General features: G+C 41.4%; 1 protein-coding gene across 2 annotated transcripts in view; it reads left to right on the plus strand.

Moving 5' to 3' along the window:
- The window catches only part of ECPAS (Ecm29 proteasome adaptor and scaffold), a 67,945-nt gene that overhangs the window by 32,129 nt on the left and 21,365 nt on the right, over positions 1–14,451 (plus strand). For both annotated transcript variants that reach the window (XM_063319345.1, XM_063319343.1), the window contains 12 exons: positions 1,449–1,583; positions 3,662–3,827; positions 4,247–4,419; positions 4,908–5,009; positions 6,496–6,619; positions 7,600–7,745; positions 8,808–8,862; positions 9,644–9,758; positions 10,706–10,771; positions 11,024–11,141; positions 13,060–13,227; positions 14,085–14,164. In XM_063319345.1, coding sequence (XP_063175415.1) covers positions 1,449–1,583; positions 3,662–3,827; positions 4,247–4,419; positions 4,908–5,009; positions 6,496–6,619; positions 7,600–7,745; positions 8,808–8,862; positions 9,644–9,758; positions 10,706–10,771; positions 11,024–11,141; positions 13,060–13,227; positions 14,085–14,164 — 1,448 coding nt within the window. The remainder of the gene's footprint in view (positions 1–1,448; positions 1,584–3,661; positions 3,828–4,246; positions 4,420–4,907; positions 5,010–6,495; positions 6,620–7,599; positions 7,746–8,807; positions 8,863–9,643; positions 9,759–10,705; positions 10,772–11,023; positions 11,142–13,059; positions 13,228–14,084; positions 14,165–14,451) is intronic.

Genomic DNA, 14,451 nt, shown 5'->3' on the forward strand with positions numbered 1-14,451 from the left:
TTTCCCCTTGATCAGAAGGTCCATTAAGCAGCAAAAGAAAACTGAAAACGAAAATCTGCATATTTTTGAAGGAACTGTTTAACAATGAGAATGTTCCAGTGGGAAGATATGAGTTGCTTCTCAGAAAATGAGAGGAATTAGGTCCCTAATTGTGTTAGAGCCCTTCCTGTGGAGTTTTTTTATGTTTTTTATTAGCCCCAAACAAACAAAAAACCAGATAAATTGGAGACTGCTTGGGAATACGCCAAAGAGAATTCTGCTTTCCCTATATTCTTTTCTCAGGCAACTTTCTGCTTTTTCATGATTTGCTAAACTCTTACAGGTTGCTTTCGCTTTCATTGGGGGCATCTGGCAGAAAAAAATACTTGGTCAAGTTAAGAAAAAATTAGAATGTGTTGTAATAATTTCTCATGCTGGTATCTATGCTGCATTGTACTGTATAGAGTTTACCACATCTCATTTAAGTGCAGGCATGAACCTCAAAGGAGACAACTTAAAAACACTCCTTTTCAGTATTGCTCGTTTGCAGGAAAGCCTTCTTTTTCTTTGGCCCGGTGTCCATTTGCAAAATTTAGCTTCTAGGGGTAGTAACCAATACTAAATAGTTTTAGAAATACTGTTGTAAATCATCCTTTGTGTGATTTCACTTTGCCAAATGGAAGGAACAGGTCCAGGGGTTTGTTGGAAGTCAGCTACGTGATCTGATCTAAGTTTTGAGTTGAAGTTAGAGTTATGTTTCATGAGCCTGACAGATCTCGTTTCTTGTTTGTTTGCTTGGCTCGTTTTTGCTTTCTTGGTGGTGGCACAAGCCATTCAAAGCTTCGGGTATGAATTTTTCACATGAGTATGTTTCATTATACGTTAATGGCAGAGGTAACATAACGTCTTAACAAATGTCTTGAGGCTTCCCAAATTCAACTTTTTAATCATTTAGGTAATACAAGATCTGTAATACAAAGTGGATTAATTTGCATTGAGAGCTGTGATTTCTTGGGCACTTGGGTTTTTTTGTCACCATTGCATGTAACAGGTTTAACCCCTTGAGGTTTTTTTCCCTCTGCTTAATGGAAAATGGAAGCCTCCAGTAGCTCAGGAGGAATGTTATCTTTAGGGGTTTTTTTAGCTCAGTATGGATACAAAATGTGGAAGTTCTTCTCTGAAGACAAAATTCAGCCAAGCATTCAGTCTGTGGGTTTAATGCAGAAATGGCGGATAGCCCTCTTGTGGCTAGTTGTAATACAAACGATGGGCGTGTAATGAATGTTTTGCTGAATTGACTGCTTTGTTGCTTACTAAGTGATAACACTGTCAGTTTAAAGAGTGGTTTCTGAGTTAAGTACTATTTATGTAGCTGCTTGACAGTTCTGCTTGTATATTGAAGCTCTGTATGAACAGACTGTATAAGAAGCTGCTTCCATATTTTATGTTTCTTTTTAAAACTCCTGCAGAGCCTGATGAACACGAACAAAGAAGAAATGCGCGAGCTTGCAGCCCTGTTTTATTCTGTAGTGCTGTCTACCATGTCTGGAGATGAGCTTAAGGCCTCCTTGGAGCAGCTGATCAAGATGACAAAAGACAACCATGTAACTACCTTCCTTTGTCTGATGCTTCTTGTTTTTTCTCGTGTCGTGTAACTGATAGGAAATCTGAATCACAGTGTGTCCAGGATGTATTAGCCTTAATCTGAGTGTAAAATTAACTAGGTGATTTGCAGTTGGATGGTGAGAAGGGATTTTTGTTGTAGGTAAGTGCAACAGATCTTTAAATAAGTTAATCCCCGGTGCTGTTGTTAAGGTCAGTAGGAGGCTTTCCCAGAGGCACTTCCCAAGCAAAGCCAGCAGTTAACCAGTTTTAGCCACATAAATATTCCTCATCCCATTGAGTGGTAATGGATCACACTACCTACCTTGAACAGTTTACCAGTTCCTTATTTGTGAGTGACTACAGCTACCTGCAGAACTAAGAGAATGTTTAACTCGTTAAATGTTTAACTTCCCCTCCTCTCCTGAGCCATAGCAGCCTCCTGCCTCCCCATCACCTCAGGGTAATGTCCCGCCAGCAGCCTTTGCCGTGTGAGGAGCAGCTTCTTCCCTCCTGCCCCACACGAAGCCATATCGCTGCAGTGGGTTTGCCTGCCTTCCCTCCTCTGACAGCTCCTTCCCATTATCCTTATCTCTGCATTTTGCCACCACGAGCATACAGAAGGAGTCCTGAAAACAAAGTGGGCAGGTATCCACGCTGGTTGGTGTGTCTTGACTCCCCAAAGGGAGGCAAAGTGGTAGCATTTTTAGGTTATATTTCCCTGAGACGTTTTTACATATGTCTCTGAAGGACTTGATGGGACACCATTTTACATTGCACGTAGCAGGCTCAGAGGCTGACAAGAAGTGCTGATTACTATGTGCAATAATTAGCAAACACAATTTCTTTTGAGTCTGTGAGCCAAAGCCGTGTCATTGCTCAGTTTTATGTAGGATGCAACTTCTGTGGTCACGAAGGCAGCACTGATAGGTCCCAGCCCCCTGCCACTGCTTTCTGCCCCAGTCACCCATGAAGTCAAGGCCTTTTGCAGAACCTGGCTGAAAATGGGAGAAATGTGAACCACAAAACACAAAAAAGCAGGGCTTTCCCATGCATTTTTGAGTTTGAGTCAGTTAGAGCTCTGCTTTTCTGCGAATGTACAAAGCCAGCTGAATCAGTGCAGCTAGGGGTGGTGGACATCTCTAGTGGCTCAGCAAGGACCACAGTGTGAAGTGGGGAGCAGGGAACGACCCATCTTCAGCTGGCTTTGCCGCTGTGAGACCACAACAAGAAGCAGCCCCAGCTGTCGAGGCTAGGTTGAGGATCCCATCCTGGCAGCAGAGTTGCACTGATGCAAGTTTTTGCAGAGCTGTGGTAAAAAACAGATACGTGAACTAATCTGAGTTTAAACCCCTGCCCCCTTCTTTTTTTTTCTTTTATTTAAGGTAGCATTTAAGTCACACAGACTTTTTTCTACACAAAATCTTTTTGTTAGAATTCACCTGTGGGAATGAGCACTGTCATTAGATAGTCTTGGCCCCAGATCAGCATTCGAGAAATTAATGTTCTTGACATTTAATTGTAATAATTAGTTTTCACAGTCTGTAGCCTACTGAACTGTGTAGAGGCACTGCCCTCAGTGTTTGTAGGCCAAGTGTGTTCTCATTCTTAGCAATGCAAATATAGAGTAATTCCTTTCTACTGCGTTTTACCAAAGAGAACATTTTGTCCCCTTAATCTGAGTATGTCCAGTTTTTAAGTCGAGACGGCATAGTATTATCTGATTTCACTTATTTCTTAAGTCTGTACTTACAAATCAGATTAGTTAGACTTTTGTTAATTTTATTTTTTTCCCTAGCTAGCAAGGGGTAGACTTTAGGAATGTGAGTGCTGGTGACAAATTCTTAATCTGTCCTCCTAAGCCTCTTTGAACTTTAGTTAATTTGTTTTAAAGGACTCCATCCATCAGAGAGTGCTAGCAATATCAAAATCTATGTTCTTGCATTATGTGTTAGAACTCTGCATTCTTCAGGGTGCCTTCTCATCTGGCTTGTCCATATGTGCTTTTGTATCAGTGCTTTGTGCAAAGTATTACTTACTTGGAAAATGAGAATTTCTGCACTGTTGGTATTGTCTGTAGAGCCCGGAGGTCCAACATGGATCCTTGTTGGCTTTGGGATTTACAGTAGGAAGGTACTTGGCCAAAGGGAAAATCAGAACAATGGAGCTACATGACATAGAACAGCCAAACACTGCAGTGATGCCGGAACAAGAACAGCTCATAAAGTCGACGACAGAGACAATAGGTAAACTTCCTGCCTAAGGCTGTGCTGCATGTAACAGTTGTTTTTTCAGCCACCCCAGGCTGAGGACTTTTCTAAGATAATTCACCCTGTAGATACTGTAATCCTGAGTTCACTTTCTGTGATAGAATTTCCAGCCTGTCAAAATGTCATCTGACTAGATGCATGGACTTAACCCTTTTCAACAAGAATTAGGTGCGCTCTTGGCTCATAGACCAATATCGCACAATTAAGAGCGGTGCCACTGCCTGGCCTCCTCTCAGTGTCTCCTTTCACTTTGATTTTGTTCGAGCGTAACACTCCCTACCAGCTGTAGAGGAGATAAACGCTTTGCTTCTTATGTGGTTAAAATATGGGCCTGCCTGCCCTCTGCTAAATAACAGTACAAAATCCAAGTCATCCTGTTTTGCTTTTTTCTCTAGGTTCTTTCCTGGACAGCACTTCTCCCTTCCTTGTGGTGGCTGCTTGTACGGCTCTTGGGGAGATTGGCAGGAATGGCCCCTTGCCAATCCCCAGTGAAGGAACAGGATTTACAAAGCTGCAACTTGTTGAAAATTTATTGGCCCGAATCCCTTCCAGCAAGGAAACAAATAAGGCAAGATTTTGTAGTGTTGTTATGATTCCTGCTTTGGAATGCTCTGTCCTCTGGAATGCCAGGTTTATGTAGTATCTGCCAAACTCAGCCTCGTTTTTTAGAGGAATTAGGCTTATCATTTGCTTTAGTGAGTTAGAATTAGGCTAAGGGTTTTTCCAGTGTTGTCTAGCAGTTGACTGCTTGTGCTTTCTATGGTCATAAGTAGGAGCTTAAGGGATGAAAACTAAGAATGGTCATAACTTTAATTCAAGAAAAATGGGAGTATCTTCTTTTACCTGGAAATAATCCTCAAAGGTAACAGGACATTTGTTTTGATCTGTGTTTTGGAAGAGAGGTGCACTGATTGATCTACTAAGTCATTTGCATGTCTAACTTCTGGTACCTTAAGTGAAACTTCAGCAAGGGTGAGAAAGAATGGGTTTACAGTGTATCTTCTGGACTTACAGGAACGTTATGTGATGGTGTTGGTTTTTTTGTTTGTATTTTAGATGAAGGAACGAGCAATACAAACATTAGGTTACTTCCCAGTGGGAGATGAAGATTTTCCCCACCAAAAGCTACTGTTGCAGGGTTTAATGGATTCTGTGGAGGTGAGGCATTATCAGTGTATTATTATTCTTTATAGTATTTCTATTTGAATGGTTTTTTGTATACTCTAGAGCCAGGTTGACAAGGGCAGCTGTCTTTTTGTAATAGTGCCTCTGGGTTTTATAAAACTGTGTTGATACAGAGAGCAGAGGTAAGTTTTGGGCTTGTAAAGTGTTATATGCCGCAGTTTAAAAACTTGCCAGTCGAGGTCTCTGAGACAAATATGTGTTCCCCTTCAGGAGGAATATCTGTATGTGTAAAATCTCAAGAGCTTGTAATAATGAAGCCATAGGTTTGTATTTGGCCTTCAAAAGTACCCTAAAAGTAGATAACATAAATATACTTTCTTTTTCATCTGAGCTACATCATAGCTCACTTGAAGTAGAAGCTTTGCTTCTAGGAATATATGTATCTATTGTCAGTCTAAGTGCATCAGTGTAGTACACTGCATATTTTCACAGTACTTCAGGGCTGCTATACATACTGCAATATGCCAGACAGCAAAATTAAATAGTCAAGGAGCTTTTTTAGTGTTCTTCATTTACAGCTTGTTTTCTTCCTTGTTCATACTGACATAGGATTCAGCATTGTAGAAGCAGCTATTGAGTATCACACAGGCTGGCTTTGCTGAGTCGTCCGATCTGATGTGATCAAACAAGCAACAGTGAGAACACTGTGTACGCAAACATAAAATTATGTTTCTAAGTGCTCTGTTTATCTCCTGTAGCTGCTTAGGGACATTAATTACAGATTCCTTTATCAAATGTGTACTTGAAAAAAAAAAACAATTTACCTTAGATTGCAGGAAGCTAAGGGCTTACTTCTCCAAATGCTCGAGCATTTTGTACTTCCAGAGAGTAAGGAAAGCAATCTAGAAGGTACTCAGCAGGTGTGGAAATCAGTTCTTATAACTCAAGATTCATCACAAATCTGCACGTTCTGTTCCTGAGGGCTTAACGAATAGTGGAAAGAGGACAGAGAAGCAAAGCAAAGTGTTGTCTGAATTATTGTAATGTGAAAAACAAATCTGTGCATCTGTTAGAGATGATCAACTTCTGGATGGAATTGCAGCAGAATCTTTTACTACTGCATATTATAACAAAGCCACAGTAATTTTTGTTAATGACTGGCAGTCTTGTTCTAACTTTGTTTTATTTCATCGTCTCTCTCCAGTTCTTTCTGTTCACTAGGTTGAACTTTTGCAGAGACTAGCAAATGCTTTGTAGGAGGCACGCTTATAAAAATAAGTATGGAAATTTTAACTCGTAGCATTCCTTTTGGAGAGTTTGACATTGGCTCGGTTTCCATCAATATCAGTGCGTCTGAGGTGCCACCTCAGAGCCAGAAGCTCACCAAAAGAATGATCTTATTGCAAATTGGTGCTGAGAACTGGCATTGTGAGAGAGGCTGTGGTTTTGCGGAGTAAGTGCCAGCAGTTTTGGTATGTGTTTAATTAGTACTGTCAGTGAAGCTCTGTGTGTTTTTCAGGCCAAACAAATAGAGCTGCAGTTCACCGTTGGTGAAGCTATTACCAGCGCGGCTGTAGGAACCAGCTCCGTGGCTGCACGTGATGCATGGACAGTCACAGAGGAGGAATATATCCCTCCTTCAGGTATGCCTTCCTAATACAGGGCCTGGGTTGAGGAAAGTAAACCTCACAGTTCTGGACTAACACTGGGCTCCAAAACTTTATTTGGGTGGTGTTTGGTTTATAACAGTAGAAGTAAGAGATACTTCGTATTAATGCACTGCTGGGTGTTCTGCAGTGCTGATTATATACAGGTCGTTTCACCTCTTCAAGTCCTACTGCTTAGAGGATATGGAAGAATTTATTTTATGTGCTGTTTAAATAGCTTCCTGATGAAATCTAATTCATTGCCACTTGACACTGCATTTGTTTTATTTTTTCATTTCGGTTTGCCATCTTGGGTTAGTTTCAGGTTAAACATGCACAAACCTTTTAAAATAGCATTTTGAAGCCTGCAGTGGAAAACAGGGTTATAAAATTAAATTGCAAGGCTTTTTCCAACAACTTGCCCTGATATGATTAAGTGACATTTGCATGCAGTAAATGCAGAAATTTTATTTAAGGACTGTACCCATTGAAATACAAGCATGACAAAACGCTGGCTTCAAAACAGGCAGCTGTAAATATCACCCTCAGACCTCCAAACAGGAATTATAATGTTGTGAGAGTAGTCTTAGATCTCAAGTGTACACAAAGCTGAGCATGTGTAGAATCGGGTAGACTCTGAACCCTGCTGTTGCTCTAGAAATTCTGAGTCCTAATAAAAACAAAGTAGTGCACTGAATCTTACGCAGTATGATTGATACCTCTTCTTGGTCACGGGCTCTGAAACAGTCTCATAAAGGGTTAGGAGGAATCTATTCAGTGTTTCTATTAGGAGAAACACTTTCCCAGCAACTCCAGTGAAGGCTTTTCCTAAATAAGCAGAGATTAAGGTGTCTCCTGAGTACTCATGGGCTGATTAGGTTTGTCATTGCTGCGGCACATTATATTGAAATTAAAAATGGGTGTGGCCGATTCTCAAAGCTCCCCCGCTCCCCTCCACCTTTCTTTCTTTCATACAGATTTGAAAGTGAATGATGTGGTTCCCTGGGTCCTAGACCTGATTTTGAACAAGCACATTATCAGCCCCAACCCACATGTTAGGCAGGCAGCTTGCATCTGGCTTCTATCGATGGTGAAGAAGCTGAGCACACACAAAGCAATTAAGGTAAGAAATATCCCTTTCCTAACACTGGCTCATTGTCCCCATTTTTGCTTCTCACCTCCTTTCTGTCCCTTCCTTCCCCTTCACTTCCATTGCCTCTTTTGCCCCAGTGCTGCTGCAGTGCTTTCTGAGGTCTTTTTCAGACATGGCTTATCTTTTCTTCCTGGGGGAGCATACTAACTGGCACTCAGGTCAGAGTGAGCTTAGTGTAAATAGCTGTTGTAAGGTGAAGTAGCAGTACATCTTCCCTTGGGAAGAAGAGGTTGGTGTCTGCGTAGTTTCTAGGATTTATTTTTGGAAAACATTAAAAGGAGCTCTAGGAGGGGAAGAAAGGAGAAACTAGATGTAATTTCAGGACTCACTTGTTTCACAGAATTTATCACAACTTTTGTACCTCGGAGCAGTTATGATGTGCTTTGTGGATTGTATTTTTGGTGCACTTCGATGAAAATCTTGTATTTAGGGTGCTTGTCTGTAATGAGAGAATGTGAAAGGTCCTGTACAAGGACTTAATAAAGCATTCTCAAGCAAAACGTCCTCTCTGTATAGACTGTAATGGGACCATATGAACATTTTGTGCTCTGCAGGTAATGATAAAGAGCTTTGGGACAATAGGTGCTTTGCAAATGTGAGTGAGGTATTACGTGTAAAACGTTGCCACATGTTACACTTGTCTAAACAATGGATCCTGTGGGAGATGGCAAAATCTGCTAGTTTGGGGATGAAGAAAATGTCCTCGCACAGAGGATAGCCCCATCTGGCTGCAAGCTAGATTTATGTTGCATTTCTGCCATGAATTAGACAACAAAAATAAAATATGTGGTTTACTAATGGTATGACAGCTGTAAAAAAGTGCTGGACAAATAACTGTTACCTTCTGTGAATGTCAATCAGGCAGCTGCTTACCTACCTGGAAAGGAGGGCAGTTCTTGTTGTAGGTGTAGTGCAAACAGGCAGTTGCATTGATACAGTAGCCTCTGTTTATCTCTTAGGAACTTGCCTTGTGGCTAGACAAAGGATCCAAAACCTGAGATAAAAATAATGTCCTTTTTTCTCATCTTGCAGTCTCATCTCAAGGATATTCAAAGTGCATTTGTTTCCATTCTGTCAGATAGTGATGGTAAGTACTACGACATCCTAAGAGTTGCGTCTTTTAGTGGGCTTTTAATAGAATGGAGGGAATCTTTGAACAGGCAGAAAGTCACCTACACCCTCTCTGTCAGTCAGCATTAAAAGGTGACAGTAGAAAGCATCCCATTTCTGATGTAATAGGAATGATTTCTTTTCTAGGTGTTGTGTGTAAAAATAAAAAGCACAGTTTTTTTCTGTGCTTTGCTAAGCAAGCACAAATATTTTTCCTCATTTGCCCCTTCAGACTGTAATAACAGAAATTGTTCAGTGTTGCTACACTGGCTCTGCTTTGGGCACCAGGATGTGTATCACAGAGTTCTGCATGGACAGGACCTCTAAGCCCTCTTTAAGCTAGCAAATCTTGGCCTATAAGTCTGTCTATGACAGCTAATGGAAAGGGTGGCATCGGGCAGCCTATCCAAAGCTCACTGAAGTTGAAGAGAATATTACCATTAATTTTGTTGGACTTCAGGGGACAGCAGTGTGTCAGAATACTTACAGCTCTTGCAACTCTCTGTGCGATTTCAAAACCTGCAGTGACAATGTTAACATGAAGATGACATCTAATTTGGTGGAGGGTATGCCTTCAGAACAAATTGCTGCTTCAGAAAGCTTGTGTCTTGCCAGACTACATCTGCTCTAAAATGGAGAGCTGTGAACTGCAGCAGAGAGCTCCATTTGCTAGATCATGATTTTGGTTGAGTCTTTGTTTTGAAATTTGTGTGTTACTCAATCACGTGCTTATTTTTGCTTTGCAAAATCTCTTGCAGAGCTTAGTCAAGATGTTGCTTCCAAAGGTCTTGGGCTGATATATGAACTAGGAAGTGAACAGGATCAGCAAGAGCTAGTCACCACACTTGTTGATACCCTTATGACTGGGAAAAGGTACAGTGAGCTCCGAACACTGTGAGGGAGTACTCTGAGCTGTGTGTCTGATGGGAACAAAGATGAGCCTCTCTTGTGTGTGGAAAGAGATGTTTTGTGGCCAAGGGCAAGCCAATATCCATATATTGTCAGTGGGTCAAACTGGGACATTTCTTAATTCAGCTTCGAGTTTGTTGTGACTGAAGTTGTTCCATTTTTTTCCATTCAACAAAGCTTCAAAATAATGATTTAGTCCTGACTGAAGCAGTTCAAGTCAGTTGGGGTTTGGTTAGATTTCCTTCTTGCTGCATTGTGTAATTGCAAAGGACAATGACTTTTTGCAACAGCTCTACACAATGTGAATGTTGTGAAAGTGGGGTCTTGCTTGTGCCTGAAATGTACCTTTTGCTGAAGAAGTGTTGTTAATGGTCACTTGTCAGCTTTAGTGTAAAAAATGCTGGTCTTACAGGACTCCTGGCTAGTAATTGTGTTGTGTTAAATGCTCTTTAACAGCCTCCTTCTTGTCTAACCTGCTGTGAGTGCGGCTACTGTAAATGACAAAAACCTGCCTGGGAGTGTGGGGATCCAGTGGTGGTAAACAGGAGGAGATTAGATGAATGGAAATGAGATTTTTTCGTTTTGAGGTGGAGATTTGCTGTCCGTTACATGGTTTGTGTCTGGACAGAAAAAAAAAGGCCATCATTCGGTGTTTCAACTTTTTACCTTTTGACTGTACACCAAACCCCTCACTTTCTGCAGCATCTCGTTAACATTACACATGATACAGGTTAATGAGATCCTTGCTGTGTAGCTGCCTTTGCACACCTGTATGTTTTTTGTGGGGTTGGAACTGAAAGAATGGGAAGTTACTGAGTTAATAAAGCAAAACAAATTAACTTGTTCTGTAGCATGCAGTCCATTCAAGGATAGAGTTTGGTATAGCTAATACTGGATCTCTTTTCCACCAGAGCCAAACACGAGATGACTGGAGAAACTGTGGTGTTTCAGGGTGGCCTGAGCAAAACCCCAGATGGGTAAGTTTGGTGACAGTCTCAATGACAGACGCACAATCAGTGCTGAAACAGTACTCCCTTGCTTAAGAATCTGCTTCCTGCATTTTTAGTTCCTTCTTGTTCTCGAAGTTACCATAAGTATTTCCTTGTCGTACAGATAGGGTGTTCAATTCTCTCTGGCTGCGTTAGGCTGTGATTTGACTATAGCATTAGCTATTATGGCATTTGCGTAGCTAAAAACAGTGACACATATTTTCCTTCTGCTTTCCAAAGTCAAGGTCTTTCTACCTACAAGGAGCTTTGTTCACTGGCTAGTGATCTCAATCAGCCAGACCTGGTGTACAAATTCATGAATCTGGCCAACCATCATGCCATGTGGAATTCTCGGAAGGTAATTTGCTGCTTTCATACGACCTCCATTCCCACTGCGCACTCTGGAAACAGTAATTGCATTTCTCTAGCTCTGGTTGTATGATCTATGGATAACTGCATGTTGAGGCCATTTGTTGATGCTTTGGTGTCAGGTCAAATGCAAATTTACTAGCCTCAGAAACAAATTTAGGATTACTTGAAATTCTTACAACAAAACATTGGTATCACAGCATTCGTATCATCCTGCATTCCCCTCTGAATCAGCTGTGATCCTTCCCTTTTACTTTTAAATGTGCTTAGAGGCCAGGTCTTGATGTGTTCAAACAGTGAGATAATATTTTCAAAACTGGATAAATTTTCAGATGCCAGAGAAAGTGACCTTTGTTATCTAAAAATATAGAACAAAAAGTATTCAGCAACAAGTTGCTAAAAAGCCGGTTGACAATATACCAGTTTAATCACTATTGTCAAAAGTACCCTGGTTTTTAATTCAAGTATTGATATTTTAAAGCTTCTGGGAACTTTAGCAAAGCCAAAATTGCATCCACTTCCTGCCAAAATACTGGCATCATAAATTTGAAGATCTAATTATACTATTCAGAGCTTTAACTTGGGGACTTTTTCACTGGCTTTATGTAAGCATGGAAGAACTTGTTTTGTCCGTAGGAGTGGGCAGAGCACCTTTCATGTGCTTTCATGCAGAAGACCCAGGTAGCTGCATCTACTGTATTGCACCTTTTGTGCTCTTTCATGCTTGTTATCTGAGGTTTTGATTCTCTGGCAACACCGCTTAGTACAAAAAACAAGCCTCGACATTAACTTTCATCCAGAGTTTGACAAGTCAGTACATCTCTCAAGACTTCCCTCTCTTTGCACCGGGAATTCAGAAGCACAGGAGCATAGTTAGGTTCCTGACCCTTGTGGAATTTCACCAGCCAGGATGAGTCAAGGAAATCCACTCAGCAACTGTAGGTTGAGCTTTGGCATTTGGGGAATTTGCAGAATTGTTTTAAGTTGAAGGGGGCATCTGGAAGTCTGTGCTCTCAACCTCCACACAAGAGCTAGGCAGAGGAAGCTGTTCAGCTTGCAGATGATGCCTCCCTTTTCTTTATCCTTTCTGCAGACTCTTGCTCCTCACAGCAGCAGTCCTAACTGAGAGTGTTACTACTCTTCATTTTCTTGAGTAACCCAGACAGCATGTCCTGTCCTGTGGAATCCCTAGCGTGGGGTTTTGAGCAGCAGCTTTTGACACTGCAAGTCAGGAAACATGAAATCATTAGAGGCAGTCACTGCACTGCCTGTGTTGAGCAAGTCCCCATGGGACTTTACAGGTGAGCATCAGTTTCACTGTGTTAGAATTCACAGTAGAATTGACAGTGTTGGAGAAAAAAAAGAGTTTGGAAGAATACTTCAGTGTAAAGTAAATGTGAACTGATGCAAAATTATAATCGTCTCCAGAAATTTCAGGTTGTAGAGCTAAGGTAGAGTTGTTTTATTTTTAGTTTTTGAGTTCCTCCATTATTGTAGTTTTTCTAAGTGCAGCAGAGCTGTAGGGAAGCAGTCCCCTACCCTCATCAGTTTTTCTGAGAAAGAATCTCTTTGGAATAATATATTCAAATCTTCATAGCTTTAATTCTCCACCACTACTTCTGCAAATGAGGTCTGTATGAGGTCTAATGGTATATTGAAATGAAGGTTAGAGAGAAGGAAGTTTTAAAGTATGTTTGAAGCATCTTGTCTGCTGAGTCTGATAGTACGTTTGAGATCACTGTGGTACTGTAGCACTGATGGGGAACTAATTCTGGAACGATTCTAGTCCTTTTGATTTCGTCTAAATCTAAACTATGTCAGTCAACTTTGCCACTGACACTGGTGTGCCCATAACGGAGTCACTGAGCAGATGGTTTCAACAAGTACTCTTTTTTTCGTCATTTCAGGGAGCAGCTTTTGGTTTCAATGTGATAGCTGCCAAAGCTGGAGAGCAACTGGCTCCATTTTTGCCCCAGCTACTTCCACGGCTGTACCGTTACCAGTTTGACCCCAACCTGGGCATTCGACAGGCAATGACTAGCATTTGGAATGCCTTGGTCACTGACAAGTCGATGGTGAGTAAGCAGCAAAGTGCAGAGCGGTGGGTTTGCTGCTAGCCAGCAGCATCTCAGAGATCCTCATGGGACAGTTGCATCTTGTGAAAGGAGGAGCTGTGCAGAGAAGGAGGTGCTTGAGTCTGTAGATGAGACAGAGGTTGCACAGTGGTTTCACGCTGACGCTTGCATGTGAAAGAATATCGCAGACCTTGTTTGTGTGGCCAGTGTTAAAGTATATGATTTCCTTTACTTGAAGTGGGGTCTTCCCACACTTCGATACTGCTTTGGTACTGCTTATGAGAAGCTCTTCAGGAATCCTTATGGCCTAAGGTGCCCTTCCTAGAGGAAGAGCATCTAAATATAGTTCCTCAGTTTTCAAGTGGGAGGAAGCCCATGGGAAGAGGCTGTTACATCAGTTTGAGGGTAACTCCTCCCAGATAAATTTCGGGAATAAATGATTTGCATGAGATGCCCTTGCGCTGTCTCTGAAAAGGCTGGAATCAGGTTTGCAAATCTTTTCTTCTAGCAAAATTGATTTTAGGGTGAAGTCATTCGCCCTGGTTCCTCATCAAAGTGCAACTGCTTTTCCTGTAAATCCATTTTTGGTGCTGCATCTAAACAGTTCAGTCTGAGGGACTTTTCTCCTTCTCTCTGTCACAGTGTTAAGCCCTGAAGCAGTGCAGAGAAAGGCACCTCTAAAGCAAAGTCAGAGGAAGTTTGCACGGGGTCTGCTCAGGCCAGCCTTAGCTCATCTGCTGTGGCTGAAAGCAGGTTTTGTTGTCCAAAAGGACCTTTTTTTTTCTCCTCCCAGAGTACAGGACAAGGTTGCATGGTCCATGCTTGTTTCATGATTTTTCCTTTTTTTTTAATAATAGGTTGATAAGTACATGAAGGAAATTCTGGAGGATTTGATCAGTAACCTAACCAGCAGTCTGTGGAGGATCAGGGAATCCAGGTATTGCTGGGAAAAGTAACAGATTTTTCTTTGAGCTCCCTTCTTTTCTCTTCTCCACCTTAAACTTGTTAATGTGAAAAAGTTGAGGGGGAGAAGAGGACACGTTCTCTCATTGGGATAGAGCCCAGTTTGTAGTCTGTGCTTGAAGTGTGATACAGTCTTGAAGCAATTTCTTCATTGAGCCTTAGATTTTGTATTGCATGTAGCTTGAGCATGATACTAAACTACATTAAGTATTAGAAAATCTTGACAGTCTGGCTATATACGTACCTGGCAGCAGGATGCCA

The sequence above is a fragment of the Chroicocephalus ridibundus genome, chromosome Z (assembly GCF_963924245.1).
Source record: "Chroicocephalus ridibundus chromosome Z, bChrRid1.1, whole genome shotgun sequence".
NCBI lineage: Eukaryota > Metazoa > Chordata > Aves > Charadriiformes > Laridae > Chroicocephalus > Chroicocephalus ridibundus.